General features: G+C 43.5%; 1 protein-coding gene across 1 annotated transcript in view; it reads right to left on the bottom strand.

The window, feature by feature from the left end:
• Positions 1-24,426, bottom strand: part of FRAS1 (Fraser extracellular matrix complex subunit 1) — a 508,994-nt gene extending 484,568 nt beyond the window's left edge. Inside the window, exons 1-2 of the mRNA XM_052641724.1 lie at positions 24,321-24,426; positions 16,737-16,768 (exon numbers count right to left, since the gene is read on the bottom strand). Coding sequence (XP_052497684.1) covers positions 16,737-16,768; positions 24,321-24,396 — 108 coding nt within the window. The 5' untranslated portion in view covers positions 24,397-24,426. The remainder of the gene's footprint in view (positions 1-16,736; positions 16,769-24,320) is intronic.
• Positions 24,427-27,260: the final 2,834 nt, after the last annotated feature.

Here is a 27,260-nt window from a genome sequence, read left to right as displayed (position 1 = left end):
TAAGCAATGAGGGAGGGAGAAGGCAATGGCACCCCACTCCAGTACTCTTGCCTGGAAAATCCCATGGGTGGAAGAGCCTGGTGGGCTGCACTCCATGTTGTTGCTAAGAGTGGGACATGACCGAGTGAGTTCACTTTCACTTTTCACTTTCATGTATTGGAGAAGGAAATGGCAACCCACTCCAGTGTTCTTGCCTGGAGAATCCCAGGGACAGGGGAGCCTAGTGGGCTGCTGTCTATGGGGTCACACAGGATCGGACACAACTGAAATGACTTAGCAGCAGCAGCAGCAGCAGCAAACAATGAGGGAATTTCTTAACTCTAACAATTCCCCAGAAAGATCAGTTCCTGTGCTGCTTAACTCAGCAGATAACAACCAAACTCTTCAAGAAACCAAATTCTTTCCATCCTTTCCCTCCATCCATGTGCTGGCTAGGTAGTCTAATGGCTGCAAGGATTAGGAGGAGCTAACTGGAGGAGCTCCAAGGATCCCATCTCCACATGCCAATGTTCAGAGACTAAGTTTTAGAATTTCCCATTAACATGGGAGAAAATATTTGCAAATGATATGACCTGTAAGGGGCTAATACTCAAAACATATAAACAATCACACAACTCAACATCAAAAAAAAAAAAAAAAAACTGGATTTAAAACCGGGCAAAAGATCTGAACAGAGAGTCTACCAATGAAGGTAGACAGATGGCTAATAGGCTCATTAGAAGATGCTCAATGTCACTAATTATTAGAGAAATACAAATCAAAACCACAATTAGCTATCACCTAATTAACTAGGTATCATCTAGATAACACCTGTCAGATCATCAAAAAGTCAATAACTAAATATTGGCAAGGATATGGAAAAAACGGAACCCTTCCAAACTGTTGGTGGGCATGTAAATTGATGCAACCACTGTGGAAAACAGTATGGAGCTTCCTCAAAAAAATAAAAATAGAACTACCATATGATCCAGGAATTCCACTCCTGGGAATACATTAAAGAAAAAAGAAAACACTAATTCAAAAGGATACATGCACTTCAATGTTTAGAGTAGCATTATTTTTATAATAGCCAATACATGGAAACCAATATATGGAAAAGCTCAGTTTTCATTCCAATAACAAAAAGAGGCAGTGCCAAAAAATGTTCCAACTACCACACAATTGCATTCATCTCACACGCTAGCAAAGTAATGCTCAAAATTCTCCAAGCCAGGCTTCAACAGTACGTGAACCATGAACTTCCAGATGTCCAAAAGATTTAGAAAAGGATTTAGAAAAGGCACAGGAACCAGAGATCAAATTGCCAACATCTGCTGGATCATCGAAAAAGCAAGAGAGTTCCAGGAAAACATATATTTCTGCTTTATTGACTACGCCAAAGCCTTTGACTGTGTGGATCACAACAAACTGTGGAAAATTCTGAAAGAGATGGGAATACCAGACCACCTGACCTGCCTCCTGAGAAATCTGCATGCAAGTCAGGAAGCAACAATTAGAACTGGACACGGAACAAGAGACTGGTTCAAATCGGGAAAGGAGTACATCAAGGCTGTATATTGTCACCCTGCTTATTTAACTTCTATGCAGAGTACATCATGAGAAATGCTGGGCTGGACAAAGCACAAGCTGGAATCAAGATTGCCGGGAGAAATACCAATAACCTCAGATATGCAGACGACACCACACTTAAGGCAGAAAGCAAAGAAAAACTAAAGAGCCTCTTGGTGAAAGTGAAAAAGGAGAGTGTAACAGTTGGCTTAAAACTCAATATTCACAAAACTAAAATCATGGCATCCAGTCCCATCACTTCATGGCAAATAGATGGGAAAACAGTGGAAACAGTAACAGACTATTTTTCTGGGCTCCAAAAGCAGCAGATGGTGACTGCAGCCATGAAATTAAAAGATGCTTGCTCCTTCGAAGGAAAGCTATGATCAACCTAGAGAGCATGTTAAAAAGCAGAGACATTACTTTGTCAACAAAGGCCCATCTAGTCAAGGCTATGGTTTTTCCAGTAGTCAAGTATGTATGAGAATTGAACTATAAAGAAAGCTGAGCACTGAAGAATTGATGCTTTTGAACTGTGTTGTTAGAGAAGATTCTTGAGAGTCCCTTGGACTGCAAGGAGATTCAACCAGTCCATCCTAAAGGAGATCAGTCCTGAATATTCATTGGAAGGACTGATGCTGAAGCTGAAACTCTAATACTTTGGCCACCTAATGCACAGAGTTGACTCACTAGAAAAGACCCTGATGCTGGGAAAGATCGAAGGCAGGAGGAAAAGGGGCTGACAGAGGATGAGATGGTTGGATGGTATCAGTGACTCAATGGACATGAGTCTGAGTAAGCTCCAGGTGTTGGTGATGGACAGGCAGGCCTGGCGTGCTGCAGTCCATGGGGTTACAAAGAGTCCAACACGACCGAGCAACTTAACTGAACTGAATATATGGAAGCAACACAAATGTCCATCAACAGATAAACGCATAAAGAAGATGTAAACATATACACAAAGGAATATTACTCAGCTGTAAAGAGTGGAATTCTCCCATTTGCAACAACACGGATGGGCCTAGAAAGTATTATGCTTAGTGAAATAAATCAGATGGAGAAAGACCAATACTGAACATTACCACTGATACATGTAATCTTAAAAATCTAAAAAAACTTAAGAAGTCCCATAGACACAGAAAACACACTAGGGGATACTAGTGGGAAGGAAGTGGTAGGGGCAAGATAGGGGTATGGGGTTAAGAGATAAAAACCACTATGTATAAAATAGATGAGCAACAAGGATATAGGGTACAGCACAGGGAAATATAGCCATTATTTTGCAATTACTTTAAATAGGGTATAAGCCATAAAAATATTGAGACTTCCCTGGTGATCTAATTAAGAGTAAGACTCTACATTTCCAATTCAGGTGGCACAGTTTCAACCCCTGTTTGGGAAACTAAGATCCCACATGCCACTTGGCACAGCCAAAAAAATAAAAATTATATATATACATGTATATATATAATCACTATGTTCAGTTCAGTGGATCAGTCATGTTCAGCTCTTCGAGACACCAGGCATCCCTGTCCATCACCAATTCCCGGAGTCTACTCAAACTCATCTCCATCGAGTTGGTGATGCCATCCAACCATCTCATCCTCTGTCATCCCCTTCTCCTCCTGCCTTCAATCTTTCCCAGCATCAGGGTCTTTTCAAATGAGTCAGCTCTTCGCATCAGGTGGCCAAAGTATTGGAGTTTCAGCTTCAACATCAGTCCTTCCAGTGAACACCCAGGACTGATCTCCTTTAGGGTGGACTGGACTCCTTGCAGTCCACGAGACTCTCAAGAGTCTTCTCCAACACCACAACTAATATAAAATCAACTATACTTCAATTTATCAATCAATAAAATTTAAAAAGCCAAACCTCCTCCAGAAAAAAAAGAAATTTAAATTAATAATTATAAAATAAAATTTCTCATTAATAAAGAATTCTTTCTCCTGCAGTTTCCTTTTTGTGAGTAACTCCAGGGCTTTCTTATCCCTGGGAAAATGACATGATCTGTCTGACTAGTAAATTTAACAGAGTAACTGGGCATGCTTAACTCAGTTTTGTCTTCCTTCCTCTTCTAGAAGCAACTCTTTCAACCGAGAGCATAAGTTTTTCTCTGCTTCTTGAAGCAATCATTCACACTTAAGCAGACCTTCTACATGAGAAAGCTGCCTCAGCAAAGCTTTGTCTGTGGTGCCTAGTCGGGGGTTTGTGTGGGATTGTGGGGGTTCAGAATCAGAAAGCCTATTTGACTCAGAAATGAAAGCTCTGCCCTCTGTCTCCTATTGCTGATGGTCCTTCAGCTCTGCCATCTCTCACCTCCTCTCCTTCCTCCATGAGTAACTCTTCCCGCCTGTTCACTCGATGCCAGCCCCTGTATGACAGCTATTGTACTATACAACTCTACTTTTCCAGGTACTATACTGTAAGATTTAAAACAAATTTTAAAAGATTTAAAAAAAAATTTTTTTTTAAGAGAGACAGAATTAAAATTATACTCTCCACCTTCATTTCATTGATTAAAAAACTTTTATGGTGGTATTTTTACTTCTATATTCATTCTTTGTTTCAGAACTGGAGGAGAAAAGGAAATCTTTAGTGTTCTTTCAAGCACCCAAAACTTCCCTGAACATCTCACTAGGCACAACTAGGTATTATACTCACTCTTAAGCCAATCCTGGCAAGGAAATATAAACTTCCTAACTAGCTTGCAATGAGCATTTACACAAGTGGGCAAGGGGTGAAAAATGGAAGAGAAAAAAAATAGGACTTTGCCAGCAGGGCAAAGGAGAACCCAGGGTCTGTAACTCATATCTTTTAGTACTTGGAAATTAATCGATAAATATATGCAATCCAGGTAGATCACTACTACTACATACGCATGCTTAGTCAGTCATATCTAACTTTGCGACCCCATGGACTAAAACCCTCCAGGCTCCTCTGTCCATGGAATTCTCCAGGCAAGAATATTGGAGTGCGCAGCTCCCTTCTTCAGGGAATCTTTCCAACCCAGGGATCAAACCCTGGTCTCCTGCATTGCAGGCGGCCATCTGAGCCACCAGGGAGGCCTTACTACTGCTACCACACATACCAATGGTAAATATGAGAGGCAGAGGGTTCTCCCACGCAGCTGATTTCAGGTTAGAGTTTCTTCTGTTTCTCTCCTCTCATCTTTTAGATACAGTTTCCTCTGGGTTAGAAGGAAACTACAGTCAGAGCACAGAATAAGTATCTCTGTTAAGAATTCTCTCCTACTCATGATTATAAAACCATTTCAAGAATGTAAGTTTCAAGGAGCTATGAAATCTGCTCTCCCGTGTAGACATCCTCCCTCCTCTCCCCAGCCCCTCCCACACCCCCCCAATTTCCCTTTGGAAGAAAGGAATAACATAAATTTAATAAATAACCAATCTTGGGAGCTGTCAGGCAAGAACTCACAGGTCATGGCCCAAACTCAAGCATCTTCTGGGTACTAACAATAAACTGTTTCTTACTAGGAAAGTTTTTCCCTTTCCTTCTTCCTTTCATTTAGTTTATAAACTCTGGGAAACTAAGAAATCATGACTAAAAATAATTTAGCTGGCATACCAGTGGCTATGGACTTATTTTACATAAAGCCGCTCAGATTTTTAAAAACCGTTTTATGTCGACTTTATATTTAAGTGTCCCTTCCTATCACAGAAGGAGAATGCCATCCATATGCGACTTTCAAAGTAAAATTTTCTTTAGACATTTGCCACTCATACTCCAAGAAAACATAAGCTTGCTTAACTCATAAATATCACTTGATATTTATATATTATCTTTTCCCATAATAGGCAGAGAGCTTTAAAAATAACAATAATGAGATAACACCATAAGGTGTTATAAATGAGTGACAGTTCTTTTCTAGGGTACCTATACATATGCATATCTATTTTGTACTATGCATAAAATAAACATGTACATGTATATATTTTGTATTTATAAACAGACAAATGAAGAAAAAAAGAAAATGAGGTACTAGGCAATTGTAGTAAAAATGACACAAACTTAAAAAGGTGTGGGAAATGTATGATCTGAGCAGAAAATTGAGATATATGATCATGCTACCACATTCTGAACAAATTAATATGGCTTCCAAGCTCAGCTGCATCTTCGAAATTCAATAGCATAAGAAATGTATTTGTTAACTTAAAACATCTGTTCCTACCACAAGAATATGAATAAAAATCTAAATGCATATGGATTATTCATCAATAAAAGCACAAAATCTCTTGTATTCATTCTCTCACAATTATTCCCAGAAGATACGAATCACCACATCTGATTATGGTGGACAATTTATTAAAACCCAGCAAAGGAAAAAATGAGGAACTTCCCTGGTGGTCCAGTGGTTAAAACTCCAAGTTTCCAGTGCAGGTGCCTTGGATTTGAACCCACATGCCATGTAATGTGGCCAAGTTTTTTTTTTAAAAAGAAGAATAGAATAAAAAGAATCATCTGAGGCACCTAGAGCCCAGTCCTCAATACCTGGTACCCAAGGGTATAAAATAGGTCCTTTGGAAGGAATGCAGGAAGAAACCCATCATTGTCAGCTCTGGGATCAGGAAATTTTCTCACCCCTACAAGGGCTTCGTTAAGGCAGAAACACACAGCTCTAATCGTCAATTCACACAAGTCAGAATCCAAGTTAGAAAGGCTTTTTGAAGTCATCTAGGCCAAGCCAGTTAGAACTGGACATGGAACAATAGACTGGTTCTAAATCGGGAAAGGAGTATGTCAAGGCTGTATATTGTCACCCTGCTTATTCAACTTATATGCAGAGTACATCATGTGAAATGCTGGGCTGGACTAAGCACAAGCTGGAATCAAGAATGCTGGGAGAAATATCAATAACCTCGGATATGCAGACAACACCACCCTTACGGCAGAAAGTGAAGAACTAAAGAGCCTCTTGATGAAAATGAAAGAGGAGAGTGAAAACGTTGGCTCAGCTTAAAACTCAACATTCAGAAAACTAAAATCATGGCATCTGGTCCCATCACTTCATGGCAAATAGATGGGGAAACAATGGAAACAGTAACAGACTTTATTTTGGGGGGCTCCAAAATCACTGCAGATGGTGACTGCAGCCATGAAATTAAAAGACACTTGTTCCTTGGAAGAAAAGCTATGATCAAGCTAGACAGCATGTTAAAAAACAGAGATATTACTTTCCCAACAAAGGGAAAGCTAGTCAAAGCTATGGCTTTTCCAGTAGTCACGTATGAATGTCAGAGTTGAAATATCAAGAAAGCTGAGAGCTGAAGAATTGATGCTTTTGAACTGTGGTGTTGGAGAAGATTCTTGAGAGTCCCTTGGACTGCAAGGAGATCCAACCAGTCCATCCTAAAGGAAATCAGTCCTGAATATTCATTGGAAGGACTGATGTTAAAGCTGAAACTCCAATAGTTTGGCCACCTGATGCGAAGAATGGACTCATTGAAAGGACCCTGATTCTGGGGAAGATTGAAGGCCGGAGGAAAAGGGGACAACAGAGGATGAGATGGTTGGATGGCATCACTGACTCGATGGACATGAGTTTGAACAAGCTCCGGGAGTTGGTGATGGACAGGAAAGCCTGGTGTGCTGCAGTCCATGAAGGTCTCAACTGAGCGACTAAGCAACTGAACTGAGACCAAAGCACCACTATCTCATTTATGACACAGGCTATCCAGTCTCCACTTGAGTATCTCTAGTTAAAGGACTCTCATTATTTTTCAAATTTTATTTCAGCACCTAGCACAGTAATGACATGTTGTTAATTTTCTATAAAAAAAATTAAGTTTTTACCTCAGAATAATTACAGATTTACTAAGTGTTGGGGGGAGGGGGGGCTGAGTACTTAATAGAGAAAGCTTCCAAATTCTCATTTCTCTTCTCCATGAAAATTCTTGAGCATGTTGATGAATACCAGCACAAACATAAGTCTAAGACATTTTCATCTCTATGGTCAACCTCTTTTGTGTTACACTTCCGAATAAAAGAAAATTAGGCTACATCAAGTTTTTTACATGACACTAGCACTGAGGAGCTCTACTTGCCTCCTCTAACCCTCTTTAACCCTGATCAACAAGGCTTACAGACTAGACCAGAAGCTTTCGATTTCTTTCACCACCATATACAGTGGATAACACTCCCACAAATACATCAGACATGGCCAAAACACCAAAACTATTTTGTAAAATCTATAACAGAAGGAAATTATAACCACAATGAAATAGGACCTCAAACCTGTTAAACTGCCTATGATAAAAAGATAAAAGATAACAAGTGTTGGAGAGACTTGAAGAAACGGGAACTCTTGCACACTGTTGGTGAGAATATAAATTAGTGTAACCACTATGGAAAATAGTATGGGGGGGTTCTAAAAAAAATGAAAATAGAACTACTTTATGATGTAGCAATCCCAGTTCTGGATTTATATCCAAAATATGAAATGAGGATCTTGAAGAGACCTGCATTCCCTTATTCTTCCCAGCATTATTCCCAATAACCAATCCAAATACCTATCAACAAAAGAATGGATAAAGAAAATATAATATTGATAGTGGAATATTGCTAAGTTGCTTCAGTTGGGTCCAACTCTGTCCAACTCTATGGACTGCAGTCCGCCAGGCTCCTCTGTTCCTGGGATTTTCCAGGCAAGAATACTGGAGTGAGTTGCACTGCAATATTATTCAGTCTTAAAAAGGAATGAAATCCTCCTTTCACAACAACGCAAGTGAACGTGAAGGACATTATGCTAAGTGAAATAAACCAGATGCAGAAAGACAAATATGGCGTGATCTCATTTATAGTTGGAATCTAAAATAGTTACATTCATAGAGTAGAGAGCAGAGGGTTAGCAGCGGGAGGGAGCAAGAGAAAAAGGGAAGAGGTTAGGCAAGGGGTACAAGGTTTCACATGGGCTTCCCAGGTGGCGCCAGTGGTAAAGAAGCCACTTGGCAATGCAGAAGAAATAAGAGATGTGGGTTCAGTCCCTGGGTTGGGAAGAACCCCTGGAGAAGGGCATGGCAACCCACTTCAGTATTCTTGCCTGGAGAATCCCATGGACAGAGGAGCCCATGGGGTCACAATGAGTCAGACACGACTGATGTGACTTAGCACACATGCATGCACAGGATTTCACTTACTCAAGATGAGAAATGTGGACAAATGTGATTATAATTAACAATACAAAATTATATACTTGAAAGTTGATAAGAGGGTAGATCTGAAGTGCTCTCACTATAGAAGGAAGGAAGAGAGGGAGGGAAGACGAAGGGGCGACTAAGCTGATAGATATCTTTGTTACCTTGATTGTGGTGATTACTTCACACTGCATACACGTATCAGATAGTCAAGTTGTACATCTTAAATATATAAAAGTTTTATTTATCAGTTATACCTAATAAAGCTGGAAAAAATTACCAGAATATATAGGACTGATTACAGATGAAGGCTCAGTTGTAACTCCACTCTTTTTTCTTTTATTCAAGAAAATATATCAAGCCATATGGCGAGAGCAGTGCTGTAATAATTATACCCATATGTATATATTTATAAAACAATGATGTAAACAAACAAATAACAATCTCAAGGGCTCTAACAAGTTTTTGTGACCTTTCTCAAACTAATAACAACACAACAGCAAGCCTTCACCCAGGGTGAGAACCATCCATGAGACTAAAATTCAAGCTGAAGTACTATAAGTTAAGAGTTTTAAAGTTCTAACACTGCACAGTCCAATACAATAGTCACGAATCACGTGTGGTCATTTGAATTTCAGTTAACATTAAGCAAAATTTAAAATCCCATTCTTCGGTGTCACTAGCCACACTTCAAATGCTCAACAGCCACATGTGGTCTGCAGCCACCATACTGGAGGGTGCAGCTCTGGAACATTCCCAGCAGCACAGAGTGTTCTATTGGATGGCACTGTGCTAAGGAATCTTGGAGAGGGTCTCATCTAATGCTCTCATTTTACAGATTTAGGAACTGAGACTTCATTTCATTCAGGTGACTTACTCAATACTACACAGCCAGTAATTACAGAGCCAGGACCCAAACTAAGACACGCTGGCTTCTATCACACAGTCATTTCCACTCCGACATCTTGTTGTCACCTAGGTGATGTGAGCATCCATTCTTGCCAAGCACAGTTCTGGGTTCTTTCATAAGTATGCTCTCAGGTAATCCTCACACTGGCCCCATGAGGAATATTCTTATATAGACAATATAGCTATATTATATAGACCCTACATCTCAAGTTAAGAAAGTTAGCGGTTTTCTGTGTGTGGGAAGATGCAAGAGTCTGGGCACTGAAATCATTCCTTTCATATGCATCTCAGCTATCTGGGGCTAGTATCTTGTGTTTTTCCTCAGCCATTTAAAGTATCAGAGCTGAGACCAGACAGCAAGTAGTAGCAGAACCAAGATTTAAACTCCAAAGTCTGGATCCAGCCACTGTGTTATATTATGCATTAATGCACTAACTACTCCACAATTTTCATTGCTCTTGAAAACTTTTTCCTCCTTTCAAATGTGCTAAAAGTTGATGCCTCATGATTCACTTTGCCAGCATTTGTCAGGAAAAGGATTCCAAGGAAGAAAATCCCAACACTCAACACTGTCAATCAGAGGAAGAACAGTTGTGTCCACCTTTGCTAACTGTAAACTGCTTCACAGCAACGATCATAGGAGCTAACCTTTGTCAACTTAAAAAATAGTCACAACCTAAAAGTTGGGAGTTCTGTTTTATTTAGGGGGAATTTTTAGGACTTCAAGCCCAAGAGACAGCACCTCAAGAGACCCTGAGAGAACTGCTCCAAGGAGCAGAGGGGAGAAGTCAGGTTATACAGATGTTTGCAACAAAGAGCAGGTAATCAGAACATCAAAAGTATTTCTGAGAATTAAAGAAAACCATATATCTCAGGTTAAGAAAGTTAGCGGTTTTCTGTGTAGGGGAAGATGCAAGAGTCTGGGCGCTGAATCACTCCTTTCCTATGCATCGCAGCTACCTGGGGCTGGTATCTGGTGCTCACCATAAGGAGTGGTTACAGACTGACTGCCATGTCTCACCTTTATTGTGGTTTTCCTGGTGGCTCCAAGGTGGAAAATCTGCCTGCCAATGTAGAAGACATGGGCTCGATCCCCGGGCCAGGTAGATCCCTTGGAGAAGGAAATGGCAACCCACTCCAGTATTCTTGCCTGGAGAATCCCATGGACAGAGAAGCCTGGCGGGCTACAGTCCATGGGATCACAAAGAGTTGGACATGACTACGCAAAAACTTTATCATAGGTCACAAGCACTGGGCTAAGTGCTTCTTGCTGATCTCCTTTACCTTTCCAACAGTCCTGTGAAGTGAATTGGTTGTCTCCATTTTACAGATGTGAAAACTGAAGAGTCCAACCATCCACCCTCAGGAAGAATCTATGAGGGAGATGTTTGACTATGGTGACGCCAAAGGAAAGTGAAATTCTTTTTACTCAGTAACAGATGGAAAAGACCAAGAGATAGGTGAAAACTCTGAAATCAAAGCTATTGTCCTCCTCACACATGATGCCCTGTCACAGGTAAACATATTAAGTAGAGAGTTTCCCTCTGACAGATTCCTGATTTAATCCAGCCACACTCTCTCTCCCACTGCAGCTGACTTTGGAGAAAGCCCAGACAGTCCAGGACTGCAGGGATACTGTGGGGTAAGAAAAATACCTCAAAATAGACTACACAGTGTTTCTAAAGGTAGCGGACCTTCTTAGGTATTTTCTAACCTGAGGAATGGAAAAAAGAGAAAGGAAGGAAGACAGTCGTAAAAAGAAGAGGCAGCTGAGGTCAGCACATCACTGAGAAATGGCTACATGGGGCCTAGAACCAAATCACTGCAAAGTGTCCCCATGAGTCCTCAGAGCTGTCAAAAGTTGGGTAACACCACACATTATCCCACCAAAAGTTGAGATTTGTGTGGACACACATATAATACAGCATGTACTACACTTTAAGATGGAATGATCAACCCACCTTGCTTCAAGTGGTGAATTTAGCACAGCCTGGCTTTCCTGGTGGCTCAGATGGTAAAAATATCTGCCTGTAATGCAGAAGACCCAGGTTCAATTCTTGGGTCAGGAAGATTCCCTGGAGAAGGGAATGGCTACCCATTCCAGTATTCTTGCCTGGAGAATTCCATGGACAGAGGAGCCTAGAGGGCTACAGCCCATGGGGTTGCAAGAGTCGGACACGACTAAGCATCTTTCACTCATCACTCAGTGCGGGAGAGCCTCCGCTAATTGGGAAGGGGTTAGCCAAGGACAGCTGGCTTTTGCAGGAGGTCAGGCCAGAGACTGGCAGAGACAGCTGCACAACAGGTGCAGCAGGGAGGGGCTGGGCACACGGGGCTGAAAGTAAAATAAGCCAGTTGTGCTTAGAGACAACAAGCAGACTGGCCTGGCTGTGAAAAACAGCACGCTCAGTGAAATGGCTCTAGGGTCAGACCTGGGTTGGAACATGCTCTCTGTCAAGCGCCGACTAGTTGTATGTGATTTGGAACAAGTGACTTAAGACTTTCTGAGAATCAGGTTCCTTATCTGTAAAGACAATGCCTGTTTCCTGGGATTGTTGAGAGTGTAAAATACATAGGAGGTGCTGATTAACTCTCTTTCCTCTCCTTCTTAGTTCATAAAGAGGAATTTTGTTATTGCAGAAAATTACATGCCAACTATAGCATCTGGGTGTCTTCCCCACATTATCTTCTTTACAAAATCATTCAGGAAAGGATCTATATGTCATACAGGAAGCAATGGAGATTCAGGAAGGTTATGTAACTTGGTCACAGAGCTGGTTTGTAGCCGACGAGGAAGAATCAAAGCAAGGTCTGTCAGCAAAAACTCTAATTTGAAAAGATATGTGTACCCCACTGTTCATAGCAGCACTGTTTACAATAGCCAAGATGTGGAACCAACCTAAATGTCCATAAACAGATGAATAAAGAAGATGTAGCATGTATATACAATGGGATATTATGCAGCCATAAAAAAAGAATGAAATAATAACATTTGCGGCAACATGAATGGACTTAGAGATGATCACACTAAGTGAAATCAGACAGAGAAAGACAAATATCATATGATATCACTTATATGTGGAATCTAAAAAAAATGAAACAAATCAACTTATTTACAAAACAGAAATAGAGGGACTTCCCTAGTGGTCCAGTGGTTAAGAATCCACCTGCCAATGCAGGGGACACAGGTTCAATCTTTGTTTCAGGAAGATTCCACAGGCCACCAGGCAACTAACCCCACATGCCGCAACCACTGAGTTTGAGCAGTCTAGAGTCCGTGCTCCACAACGTGGAGGCACCACAATGAGAAGCCCAAGCACCGCGGCTAGAGAGTAGCCCTCCTCATCTCAACTAGAGAAAGTCCACGTGCAACAACAAAGACTCAGTGCACCCAATAATCAAAACTGAAAGACTTGAAGACAGAAAACAAATTTATGGTTACCAAAGTGGGAGGGGGGGCGGATAAACTAGTAGTTTGGGATTAATATACACACAATACTATATGTGAAACAGGTATCAGCAAGGACCTCCTATATCTCACGGCTAAGTATATAAATATCTTGTAATAATCTAAAATGGAAAAGTATCTGAAAAAGATACATATACATACACACAGACACATAACTGAATCACTTTGCTGTATACCTGAAACTAACACAATATTGTAAATCAACCATACTTAGATTTAAAATCATTTTTTTAAGGTCTGTCAGACTACAAGCATCATGAATATTCCACTCTATATGGTCGCTTCCAAGGCAACTAATAATGAGATAGAAGCCGTACCAGAGGAAGGAATACTCACAGGACTGAGAGCAACCAGCACCCAGTGCTTGGATCCGTGTCCTCATTTGCTTGGTATGTTTCATGGAATTCTGAGTAAAGCTGATGCTTTGCCATTTCAACCAGACCCACTTTCCATTTCTGGTTACTTACCTGCAATGAGGGAGACCTGGGTTTGATCCCTGGGTTGGGAAGATCCCCTGGAGAAGGGCATGGCAACCCATTCCAGTATTCTTGCCTGGAGAATCCCCATGGACAGAAGAGCCTGGCAGGTTACAGTCCATGGGGGTCACAAAAAGTCAGACACGACTGAGCAACTAAGCATAGTACCTGAGAAATGAGCTTCCCAGGTAGCTCTGACAGTAAAGAATCTGCCTGCAATGCTGGAGCCCAGGGTTCAATCCCTGGGTTGGGAAGATCCCCTGGAAAAGGGAATGGCAACCCACTCCAGTATTTCTGCCTGGAGAATTCCATACACAGAGGAGATTTATGGGCTACAGTCTATGGGGTCACAAAGAGTCGGACATGACTGAGCGACTAACACACAACACCCACCTGAGAAATGAAAGAAGTGAAGAACTTTACAGCCCTGCCCCAGCTCCCCAGCTATAAATGGAGGGTCTGGACTACATGATCCCTGAAGTCACTCCCAGCTCTAAAAGGCCCACAGGTAGGATTTACAGGGTTTGGGACGGTGACAGCAGACCACCATCCTCACAGCCAGCTCCCAAATGCCATGCCTCTTACCACAGAAATCCTCTCACCCAAGGAGTTGCTTAAACAGTATATAAAAGTTCTTAAAGTCTGGGTTTTAAATTAAAAATACATAAATGCATATTCATTCAATTTCACTGATGCAGGTACAGTGCTTTTCCTCAAGACCAGCCTGTGTGGTAAGAGAGCAGCAGTGAACTAAGCAGACAATCGGCTATGGCCACAATGCACCAACCTCCCTGCCAGCCTGAAGTCCTGAAGTTCTTTACATGGAAAAATGACTTCACATGGTTGCAAATAAACCCAAACGCAGAATCTCTCTGGACTTTCGTGTTTTTCCCCCAATCTTTTAAAATTGTTTCTCTCACCCTTAATTTGACAGCAAGTTTTCAGCAACTCACCTCTTAAAGTATTCAACTCTAAGTATTCTAGTTTTCCTAGAAACAAATGCTATTTATTTTCATATTCCCACCTCAGCAGTTTAATTAAACTGTAAGTCAGGCTTCGTCACTCCTCTGCTCTTAGCTCCTCCAGTGGCTCACCCACTGATTGGAAGGACAAGCTAACATCCATGCAAGGACCCACCGCGTGGTCACCACCTGCCTCTCTGACCTCATCTCCTGCCACACTCCCCTGGGTCACATGCTGCATCCACACTGACCTCCACACCCTTCTTCAAATGGCCAAACAAGCTCCTGCTTCAGACTTGACACTCACTGTTCCCTGCTCTGCAGTTCTCTCTTCCTGGACGTCCGGTGGGCTAGCTCTTACTGTGCCCCGCTGATCTTTCTTCAAATGTCACCTTACTTCCTCGGGGAGCCATTCCCTGTCCCCTTATTTCAAGAGGCCACCCCTGTCCCCTATTTAGCCTCTTCTATCTCTCCCCTCTCCTTATGTTTTCCATCTTGGCATTAATCTGATATTGCTTGTTCCCAGATGCATTCCCAGTGCCTAGAATAGCAGGTCCAGGGGTGTCACTCCATAAATACTTGTTGAATAACAATCTTTATTATTGCAGCAAATGTATTGTCTTTCTCACTGAGTTGCATGACCACAATCATAAGTATACCAGGCTTGAGGACATATAGAAACAAACACACCAAAGTCTCAGTAAGTAAAGAAGCCAACTGCAAGGGTCACAGGCGTGCTGGTGACCACTCCCTTAACTTGATCCAGCCAAACTGACCTCTCCCGTACTTGCTATAGTCATACTCAAATGTACACTACCACGCTGCCACACCAAACACAGAAGGTAGTCAGGACACTGTCTTCAGACTCAGGAGGAACAACCAGAAAAAAGTCAGGTTGTTTTGTTCTGGCCCACTCCTTAAAGGTCAATTACCTTTAGCAGGTCTCTGTCTCTCTTACTCTTGGTTCTTCATTAAAAAGAGGGAGGGTATAAAATGACATGTGGCCTGTCTATTTCACTGATCTACTGTATGTATCAGGTAGATAATTGATAGCTATGAAAATATACTGAAAAGCTACGAAGCACTCTATACAACAAGTAATTTTCTTTGTATTAAAATGGACAAACTATCTCTACAGCTCTCCCAAACTGATGATATACTTTATAGCACTTTGATTTTAAAATGCTTCTTAAAATGTACTAAAGAATAAACCAAAGGAAAAGTAGGCTTTTAAGGATATGGAATGGAAAAGAGAGTGGAAAATGGCTTTCTCCTGATTCTTTATAGAAAAATATAAGGAAGGAAAATGCTCATAAATCTCCAGAGCAGTAACTCTATTACATAAAGTTCAGATTCAAGAATATTACTGTGAACATCTACAATTATCTAGATTCTCAGATATTTCAAACATTTCTCATTTATTTCAATTCCATAAGGATAATTCAAGATGACATATTAGTATCACACATGTCAATAGTGGGTTGGGATGTAAATGAGCAAACCCTTTCCAACCATTCAGTTCTTTTTTTTTATTACAGCATTTATTAAACTAAAATAAAAAAGTGGTGAAGAATGACTTGTCACACCATTTATTAGAGTTGATGGAGTATAGATGGTCTTTTCAATAAGGCATTAACATACTGTTATGCACCACAGTACACTATTAATGAAAAGAAATGCAGGAATCTTGCATCAGCTTATCCCACAAGTCATTCTGACGTTAGATTCAAAATCAATTCTACTTTACATGGCAAAGATTCAGAGATATAATGTTAATTTGTTTGTTGTTTACAACATTTAAATGTATAATGCAAAGCAATGGTCAGGATCCTCCACATTGTACTCAATAATCACACATTTTCTTGGAGGGGGGATTCAAAATGCAACAGCGAGATAAAGAAGTTGTGCCCTAGTTCATATCTGACAAGAGAATGGGACCTAATTTTCTCTCTGATTGAAAGAACACACGGGACAGCCATTGAATGCAAATTGTGTTGGGTGTCTGAATTTCTCTTCCAATACCTGAGCATCTGAATGGAACTAATTCACTCTGGAAAAGGTATTAAGTAATTGAGCATGATTGTGCCAGGATGAGGGATAATCCTCAAACCGAGAAGGAAAATAAACATATTTTACAATGACAGGGTCACCTCACTCAGTAACCTCAATCAAGTATTCTACATTCATAAGAAATAAGTCAAATATATGAGGAATGACCTACCGCCAACAAGGAACCCTGATAGACACAAGCACCTGTGGGAGAAAAACAAAACAAGAATTAAAAGAGGTACATAACAGACCAACAGGCACAGCTCTGCCCAACTAACCCAAAAACTGCATCTACAGGCATCATAATCAGCAAACTCTGCTTTCTCCAAAGTCTTAAAAGCTTGAGGATTCTTCCCTTGTGAAAATAACCCCAAACTCTAAAACGATATTTCTAGGACACACTTGAGGGAAGGCACTGTTGAAGCTTATTATTTGAATTTTAAAATAACTATGTTTCCAACGACATGTGATACATACAGTGTGCATTTTCCTATATGACAAATCAGCAAAGCCTCCATAATCCAGTCCCAGTTTACCGATCCAGGCTTCTTGGCCTTTCTTCGCTTACACAAATTCTCCAGTCAAACCCAAGAGGCCAACTTAGGATCCCATGGTAATACTTTCCTATTGTCAATGCCTTTACTCATTTTCGTTTCCTGCAGGAAATGCATTTGGTCTAATCAAGTTCCTGGAACTTGATCACATCTCCTTCTCGAAGCTTTCCAGCCCACATGATGATTCCTTTTCTAAAACGATTTTTGAACAGCGCAACAGGTGTTGATTTAACCTATAAACATGCAGGCAGTGTGTGAACAGCTACTAGCTCAGAAACACGCTTCAAAGCAGATTGAAATAGCATACACACACCAAGAGCAGACCCTGACAATGTGCCATACTTGGATGGCCAATGAGCAAAGGACACATTTTACTACAGTGCCTCGCCTCCAAAAGATCATTGGAAAAGTCTCAATACTATTAACTTCTCATGACGTTAGGACTGGTCTACATTATCTACTAATAACGGAATGAAGAATAATATTCAAAGAAAATGAAATGGTGATTTACACTTGGGCTTTGAATCAAAGATCTCTATGGGCAAATTTACTGAAATGACTTTTGTGCCCTTGACATTCAAATAAGAATAAATTGAGATAAAACCTTGGGGGTAAGTTCTTCCTAAGTAACTTACTTTTCTTTAAGAAATTCTATTCCAAAGACTATTTAAGTCTATGGTATATCATAAGGATATACATATACATGGATATAGATACGTTTATAAAATAATCATGTGGCATACGGATATATATATAAAATAATCATATGCTTAGTCACTAAGTTATGTCCAACTCTATTGCAACCCCACAGACTGTAGCCTGCTAGGCTCCTCTGCCCATGGAATTTCCCAGGCAAGAATACTGGAGTGGGTTGCCATTTCCTTCTCCAAAATAATCATATAGAGGTAAATAAACACATATCAACACAATTCAATTCTTAAAACACATACTTATTTAACAACTTCTGACATTTCAAAGTCAAACATAAAGATCATCACTTAGGTAAAATTTAACAAAATTTAACCTTTAGATAAAACCATCCTCAAATAATTTTATTACCCTCTTCCACAGCACTACCCTTCAAAAGCCACTATCCTTTCAAACCTCTAAAAGGTATCAGGTATCTTAAGAAGTATCCAAGTATTCAATTCATATCAAAGTCCATTTCTGGAAATTTGGACAAATGTTATAAGTTTGTTGTACCATGAAAAAATAAAGTGGAAGTGAGTGGGGCCCCACAAACAAACTTTGTTAAGCCAAATATCTGCTAGATACTGAAGTCAAAACTATGTGTAACTCCTGATAAATCCTATCATTAGGAAAAGGAGTTAACTCAATTTGGGTTGCTGTAGGATGTACAGTTCTGAAAGAAATAAGCCTTGGCCTCTGCAGGCTTTCCTGCAACACAACAGCTCTACCCAAAAGGCAGCTGCAGAAATGAGTACTAACATGACTTCCAAAACCTCACTGCTTCCTTCTGGAGGATAGAAAGCATTCCACTGTAATGCCCAGTTCCATCAAACATTCATCACCACCCCATGCCAGATGTAGTCCTCGTGTGCAGGCATACTTTCCCACACCCACACAAGCTTCACACCCACCGGGAGACAAAGTCACTGGGTGCAGCTTCTGGTGCTGCCTTTTCACTAATCAATCAACCCACACACTTTGGAAAACAAAGTTACTGTCTCCACTCATCACTTTTTCTCTTATGGAAATGATCGCATCACTTTTCCTCTTATGGAAATGATCGCAACTCTGAGGTTTCAATTTTGGCTTATTTGAACTTGATAGGCAACTCCAGATTAACGGGAATTCTGACCAACGAGTGGTAAAGACCCTCCTGCCAATGCATGAAACATAGGAGACGCGGATTCAGTCCCTGGGTAGGGAAGACACGGCGGCCTAAGAAATGGCAACCCACTCCAGCGTACTTGCTGGTAGAATCCCATGAACAGGATCCCGGTGGGCTAGGCTCTATAGCGTCGCAAAAGAGTTGGACATGACTGAAGCGACTTAGCACACATGCCCATGCACGCACAGTGATGCGGATCTAGAAGGAGAAACAGGCCTTCTAGAAGTGAAACAAGGAAAAAGACAAGAGGAACCAGAGGCCTCTGACCAAGAGCTTGGCCAGTATTAGGGCATGGAGCACAGCTGAGATGGCGAGTAATTGAAGTTCTGACACCTGTGAGAAAGTACGTGAAGTTTTGCAGGGTGAAGGGATCAGACAGTGCCAAGAAGGAAGCCGAGATCATGTGACCATCCCCCCTTGGGGTTGGTGCCCTTCTCGCAAGTCCCATAGACAAAATGTCACTTCATACTCATGTAAACAAGTAAATGTCTGTTTTTAGGCCCACTGGCACATTATAAGGGAGTCTATTATGAAACACTTGTATAAAGTCTGAAGTTTTCAGAGGAAATTTGAGATACAATTTGCACCTGTACTCACAGCCTGAAACTATTCACAATAGAAACCCCTACCTGATAACATGAGCAAATTAGAGATGTTAAAACCTAAGAATCACAAAATGTCAGATCCATTAGTTCAAAGAAATAGTGGCAGATAAGATTATAAGATATGAAAAAATTTGGAGACCATGGTATCACAAAATCATGACTCATTAGCAACAAGCAGCCACAAGTTGGCATTTAAATTTTCAAGCTTTTATGTTGTGCTCTAATTCAGCATATGGCTTCCACACTGTGGAATAGTTAAAACAGAATCGTTTTCTGAACTGACAGGACAGCTTATGTCCTGATTATTGTCAACCAGGAGTCAGATCAATTAATAGAGTAGTTAAATCGAAAATGGGCCAACTGTTTTTGAACTAATGTAAGATTTGGCACAGGGCTCCAGCTATGCCATGTGGCAACCCCTCCCCTCTCCTAAGCCAAGTGGTGGCCAAGTATTTTACGACTACTCATGTCTGAGTAAAACTGAGTAATATTGTCACTTAAGTCCACAACAGAGAATACAGATGGCTGTGCTCTCACTAACGGATTTATTTGCAGAGGATAACACCTAGAATCCAATCCCCAGAGGAGAACATAAATATAATATGAGGGACTTAAGAGCCTATGACAATATAAACACATCTTTATTTCTGCTAGTAGTTAGTTGCAAAAGCCAAAAGATTCAGAGTTGCAACTGTTCAATATTGGTAAACCCACCAAGGGTCAATGTTGACATGTCCCTATGGCTCTCTTACCTATTTTAATGGTTTTCCAGGAATGCAAACTCCTTCAGGGCAGGTATTACTATTTTTTTTTTTTGATGTCTATATGTCCCTACCAGACATAACCTGATAACCCGATACATAAGCTCTCAATAAAGATTTGTGGAATGAAAGAGTGAAGAGATAGGTTATTTCTTCCCATCCAATGTCTTTCTTCCTTAACATTGAGTTTTAAGCACTGACTCTTACATACGAGGAACTCTCCAGCCAAGAGTGGAACCAAATAGGATGATCCACCCATAAATGAAACACTATCAAATTATCCATTTCAATATATTCCATTAATGGCCTTTAAAGGAAAAAAGACTGCTGCTGCTTCTGCTGCTAAGTCGCTTCAGTCGTGTCCAACTCTGTGCGACCCCATAGACGGCAGCCCACTAGGCTCCTCTGTCCCTGGGATTCTCCAGGCAAGAATACTGGAGTGGGTTGCAATTTCCTTCTTCAATGGATGAAAGTGAAAAGTGAAAGTGAAGTCGCTCAGTCGTCCCCGACTCCTAGCGACCCCATGAACTGCAGCCTACCAGGCTTCTCCATCCATGGGATTTTCCAGGCAAGAGTACTGGAGTGGGTGGCCATTGCCTTCTCGTGGAAGACTGTAAAAATGGCTGAAGTCACATGGGGAGTGATGGACACAGACTATAACTCAGTTCTCTAACTAATTCAAGAATCTTTCTCTATCCACAAGCCAACAGGTTTTACCTAGTGTAAATTCACACAACCAGGGTCAACATAACTCAAGATGTTCTTCTCCAGGAAATGTCATGGAAGAGCCCATCTGATTCAGAAAGCAGCCATGTTTGTTAGAAGTGTCTCTGTGATTTTCTGATTTTCTTAAGTTGTCAAATCATAGTGGTTTGTCAGCTTGGTGATACAAGAAAATGTAAAGTAACACTGTCAATTACCTGTTGGTAAAACTTCAGTTTTCTTTTAATAATTAAAATAAAATTCAGAACTAGGAAGTTGCAACTGATTGCAAATTAAGCAGTAAATACCGAATTTTTTTTTTCTATGTTGGATGATTAGCACAAGTATTGTAGAGCTATCACCTAGCCAATTTCTGCATTTGGTAAATAGAACACAGCCTAAAGAAGTTAGGTGGTTCATTCAAGGCCACATGGCAGCAGTCTAAGCTTAATTTGAAATGTGATCTGGCAATACTCATTCACCTGAACAATATTTTTTAGTACCTATTGTGTACCAGGAGCTGAGCTGGAGATATAATAACCAAAAGCCTTCTTAAGCCCTCAGTGAGCACACAGTTAAATGAAGAAGACTGCATCTCTAATTTGATTAATCATTTTATTAGTTTTTAAAGTTAGTTTTATTGGTTATTTTGCTGAGGCACTAATTTGCAATTTCTTTGAATGTAAAATGGGGACAATAAAAGCAATTAACCCAGAAGAAAAAAAAAAAAGACTGCATCTTTATCAACTAAAATTATAGAATTATTAAATGGTGTTTTACTAGAAATATATATGACATGCTCTCTGAGCACTGAGAAGAAAACAAATTCTGCCTGAACAGCAAAAGTATCACAGAATTGGTCACATCAAGAGACCCACATATGTGAATACTTCTTTTCCGTTTTTAAAAATCATTGCCAGGACTAGTACTAAAAACTTGAGGAAATATTTAAGATCCTTAAGCTCTCCATCTCTGACCTCAATGCTCTTATTTTTTTAAGAGAAAAAGAAAACCCTGACAGAATCAAATCAAAAGTCTCATCAGATGACAATTGATTTTCCGGTCGTGGGGCTGTTATCATTTAATTAGTTTAATTAAATGAGATTAAATATGAAAAGCGCTTAGCCTAGTGCCAGGCAGATAGTATGTGCTCCATAAATTTCCCTACTCATTCATTCATTATTAGGCAAGCATGGGGCTTCCCTGGTGGCTCAGCTGGTAAAGAATCCGCCTGCAATGGGGGAGACCTGGGTTCCATCCCTCGGTTGGGAAGATCCCCTGGAGAACGGAACAGCTACCCACTCCAGTATTCTAGCCTGGAGAATTCCATGGACTATATGGTCCCTGGGGTCGCAGAGTCAGACACGACTGGGCGACTTTCACTTTCTTTCAAGCATCGTTATGACTTGGATGGAAACTCTCAAACATGTATCAATCCAAGTTGTGAGATGATTCTAGAATGTTCTGAAGGGGGCTGAAACAGTAAGAAGCAAAGTATCCAAAGACTCTTTGGAGGAATAGTGCCCCTCACGCCCCACATTTCCTCTCCCTCGTCTGAAAACTCGACGTTCTTAAACTTTGCCCTTTTTGTCAACCAGTCTTCCAAAGAGCGAACCCTGCAGGCCCTTCATAATAATGGCTTTTGTCATTTCAAAAGATCTGCTTCTGAGGAGCCAATCGTTGCTCTATTCCAACTCCTCCCTGGTGAGCTATGGGGGTACAGATACCACGTCTTCCGCGTGGCCGGGATATGATCCTAAATAGGAAACTCCCATCACTCGGTGACAATGTAATTTTTCTACGTCTCAAGTTCACACTGGGGTGTCCTAGGTTGACTTTGCCATCTGCTTCACTACAATTAAGCCCTTTAAGTTTTATTGTTTTTTAAGTCTGCAAACACACGCACACATAAAATAAAGACATGGTTCTACAGGTTATGCCTTGTTTGAAAAGGGCTGCACAGGTCCCAGACCTGCTCCTTCCCGGGGCCGTTTACTCTTAACATACTTCCCGGGAGGGTGCAGGCAGACGGTCCCTTCACCTAAGAGCAAGCCCCCAGCGCTGTGCGTTTCCAAAGCCACGCCACCCTCTCTAGGGAAGCTAGCTAGGAAAAGGCAGCAGCTCAGGTGGCTGCAGGTCCACCCGAGCAGGGCTGTGTCCCGCCGGGGGCTGCGGCCGCCCCCGCGCCGGCTGCCCGGGTCCGCACCCGCGAGCCGCCCCCAGTCCGCACCTGCGCGGAGAAGGCTCCCAGCCCCGCGGCGCCCGCCGCTGCGGCTCTGATTTGAAGCGGGGCAGGTGAACCCTCCTTCCTGAAGCAGGATGAATAATGAATGGAGCGGGGAGGGGAAGCCGAGAGCCCAGCGCGGTGGATTAAGCCGTCTTCCTCCGCCCGCCGGCTCCCTTCCCCCTCCCTAAACCCAGAGAGGCGACTTTCCCGGCGACTCCGAGCAGGTGGGAATTCCCGGCGCCTCGCGTCCCCGGGCCCGCATCCCAGGACCCCCAAACTCTTGATCTTTTTATCGGTGCATTTATTTGTTCGAGCTCACATCGCTTTTGCTATCATGGCGACAATTCCCACCTTCTCCTTCCTCTCCCCCAGCTCCAGGGTTTTTACACGTAGACTGGAGCCCCGGAGGAAAACTGGGAGGCAGAGAGCGAAGTCAGAGAATGGAGCTAAACTCTTATTAACCACTTCTTTTCCGCGGAGGAGGCAGCCTGGTGCCTTTCTGTACTAGGAAGATTTATTTTAGTGCGATTGAATTGCCCACCTCCAGAACACGCTCTAACCGGTTTATAAAATCTTAATTGGAATTTACGGGGAGACCCACTGGGGCAAGGAGGGCGGGAGAGGAGGGGGGTTTTAAGGAGCTGGATTTTATGTTTCATAGGAGCAGAAGTATTTTTACACAGGTAAGAGCAGTTGTTCTCTTCTCACCTACGCTCCATGTAGTTGCTTTCCACTCGGGGGCACCAGGGAAGTGGAAGAAAGAGAATCCAATTTCAGGGATAGCACCTCCATCGGCCGCTACCCCCGCCCCCCCGCCAAAATGCGCTCAGGGCAGAGAGGAGTGGGGTTTTGGATCCGCGTGCAAAATAATCAGGAGTTGGATGGAATCTTCTCAGAAAAAAACCCACTCTAGATCCCCAGCCACCCACCTACCCATCCCCAAAAAACTTCCATCTGACTCACAATACCATAAACCGGCTGAGCTTTTAAAAGAGCACGATCACACGCACGCGCGCGCACACACAGACATACACACAGCACCACTCTCTCACCTTCAGAATGATGAGGCAATGCTGCAAATTCCGCCAATGTGAGAGCCATCGCGAGCCACACTTGGAAGACACTCATTGCCGCCTCGGCAGTCACGCTGGAGGAGCCCAGCTTTCAGCATCCAAGAACCAGTTATCAGCCGAAACGCAGGCTTCCGCGCCCCTGGCTGGGCGCACCGAGAATAGGGGGCGGCGGCGAGCGGTCGCCTCCGGGGAAACGAGGCGACAGAACAGCGAGAGCGACACTCACATCAGCCCCGAGGCGCCGGGGCGGGAGGGGTTTCAATTCACTCACAGCCGGGGGACAACGCGCCCAGCTCTCCAGCCCAGCAGGGCGCCAACGCGGGCAGAGCTGGGAGAATAAAAGAGAAGGCAGGGCGCACGCAGTTCCCCGAGGCCAAGTCTCGCAGGAAAGTTGCCGGTCACCGGCCGACCTGATCTCCCAGTAGTTCCTTCAAGCCGGACCCATCCGCTCCCGGGTCCCCGGTCGTGCAGACTCCGGCACGTCGGCTCCCGGATCTCCAAACCGTGGAGACCCCGCGCAGGTTCCTCGGCGGCACCTTTTTAAAGTTCGCTGGACACTCTCCGACGGCGCCGCGTCGGCCAAAGGGGTTGCCGGGAGCCCCGAAAGACCCAGCCACCCCTTTTCTGGGCTGGGCCCCCAGGGCTCAGCGGACCTCAGCCACCCCGGGAGGCTCGCGGGAAACTTTGTGCGGCGCTGCGGTCGGCTCCCGGGACTCGCCGGTGCTGCGGCCGCCCGGCGCCGCCTCGGGCTGCGCTCCCTGCCGCAGATCGTGCGAATGCTCCGGAGGAGAGCCCGGGGGTGGCGCCGGGGGACGCAGCCGCTACTTTCGCGCCCCCGCCGCCAGCCGGGGTGAGGAGCGCTGCCGGGCGCGGTCTGTCCGCGCCGGCGGCCACCTCCGCACTGTGCGCCCGGAGCCGGTCTGCAGGGTCGAGATGCGATTACAGAAGCGGAGGAGGAGCCATCATTTCAAATGCAAGGAGGAAAGAGCTGGAGAGCCCGGAAGGGACCCCAGAATTAGAGCCACTTGGACCTGAGAGCCCGGAAACGCACAAATTCAGGCCCCCTCTGGAGCCCCGCGTTTAAAGGACAGACGCTCCGCCTCCCTCCCCTCCTTCCTCTCTCCTGAGCTCGGAGTGAAAATGGACCCAGCGACTCCGAGCTTTGGCAAAAGATTCCTGAGAGTCACGTGGAAAGGGGAGAAGCTAGGAGGGGCGGAGGGGGAGAGAGGGGAGGCCGAGAGAGCAACCTGATCCCCTGATTCTTTCGGCTGGAGTTCAGATTGCCTTTGTCTGGGGCGGGATCGAGGGAAGGGGAGGGGAAGATGGCGTGGTCCTGACTCCTGCAGCCGAGGGGCCCGCCAAGAGGATGCACACCCCTCACTTGGGAGGCGGTATGCCCACCTTCAGATACCCCAGCAAGGCTCGCACCCTACACCCCGCCACTCCGGCTGGACTGAGAGTGAGGCGGATCTGATCCATCTTGCTCGCTCTGGGACCGCCGGGTTGTCGCATCAAGGGTTTACCAGCAGCCTGGGAGGATCTCGGTGTGTGTGTGTGTCCGAGGCGGGGCCTCCCACAGTGAGTGCACCCCTATCCCTCCCCGAGAGAGGTTGTCAGTGGAACACTACACGGCCTCGGCGCGGTGCCTTCAACTGCGCCCCCAAATGCCCAAGACTGGGAAGGAAATGTCCGGGCAAGGCAGGCTGGCACAGGCGCTTGAAGAGGGGAGGTCTTCATTCTGGCTCAGGACTGAGTGACGGCAGCTGATTTTTATAGGACCAAATGAAAATAGCTGGTCTAGGGTTAATTATTTGATGAGAACAGTTGCATCAGAGAGATGCTGTCTGGATTCTGCTTGGCCCAAAGAAGAGACGATCTGGGTCTCTCAGCTGACCTGAGATGCCTGAACCTGTCAGAGGGGAGTTATCCAAGCACTGAACCCCTGAACTGTGAAACAGCAGGGGCCCCCATTTATTTCCAGTCTTTGCCATCTCCATAATCCGTGGATGTTTACTCTGCACTGGTGCTGCTGGGAACATTCACTTTTCAGAATAACTGGATAAATTGTAACTGGCAGATCCCAGTAACTAATTCTATTAGCCAAAGCGAAAGGAAACGTCTGACCACCCAGCACTGATAATTGCGTGTTCACAGGACCCAGGGGGAGAAGGCAATGGCACCCCACTCCAGTACTCTTGCCTGGAAAATCCCATGGACGGAGAAGCTTGGAAGGCTGCAGGCAGTCCATGGGGTTGCGACTGAGCGACTTCACTTTCACTTTTCACTTTCTTGCATTGGAGAAGGAAATGGCAACCCACTCCACTGTTCTTGCCTGGAGAATCCCAGGGACGGGGGAGCCTGGTGGGCTGCCGTCTATGGGGTCTCACAGAGTCGGACACGACTGAAGCGACTTAGCAGCAGGACCCAGGATCGTGCAATTCACCCTCCGTCTCTCAGGGTCTGAGGTGGTCACAGGGACTGAGACTGTCACCTTTGTACCTGAAGCACATAGTTGTTGTTCAGTCGCCCAGTCCTGTCCAACTCTTTGCCACCCCATGGACTGCAGCATATCAGGCCTCTCTGTCCCTCACCATCTCCTGAAGTTTGCCCAAGTTCATGTCCAGTGAATCGACAATGCCATCCAGCGTTCTCATCCTCCGACGCCCTCTTCTTCTGCCCTCAATCCTCGCCAGCATCAGAAACTTTTCCAATAAGTCAGCTATTGGCATCAGATGACCAAAATACTGAAGTTTCAGCTTCAGCATCAGTCCTTCCAATGAAGGACTAAGTATGAGTATTCAGGGTTGGTTTCCCTTAAGACTGACTGGTTTGATCTCCTTGCTGTCCAAGGGACTCTCAGGAGTCTTCTCCAGCACCACAGTTCAAAGGCATCAATTTGTCAGAGCTCAGCCTTCTTTA

The sequence above is a fragment of the Budorcas taxicolor genome, chromosome 6 (genome assembly GCF_023091745.1).
Source record: "Budorcas taxicolor isolate Tak-1 chromosome 6, Takin1.1, whole genome shotgun sequence".
In the NCBI taxonomy this organism is placed as follows: domain Eukaryota; kingdom Metazoa; phylum Chordata; class Mammalia; order Artiodactyla; family Bovidae; genus Budorcas; species Budorcas taxicolor.
Note: the sequence above shows the minus strand (reverse complement) of the source record. Positions and strands in the feature narration are given on the sequence as shown.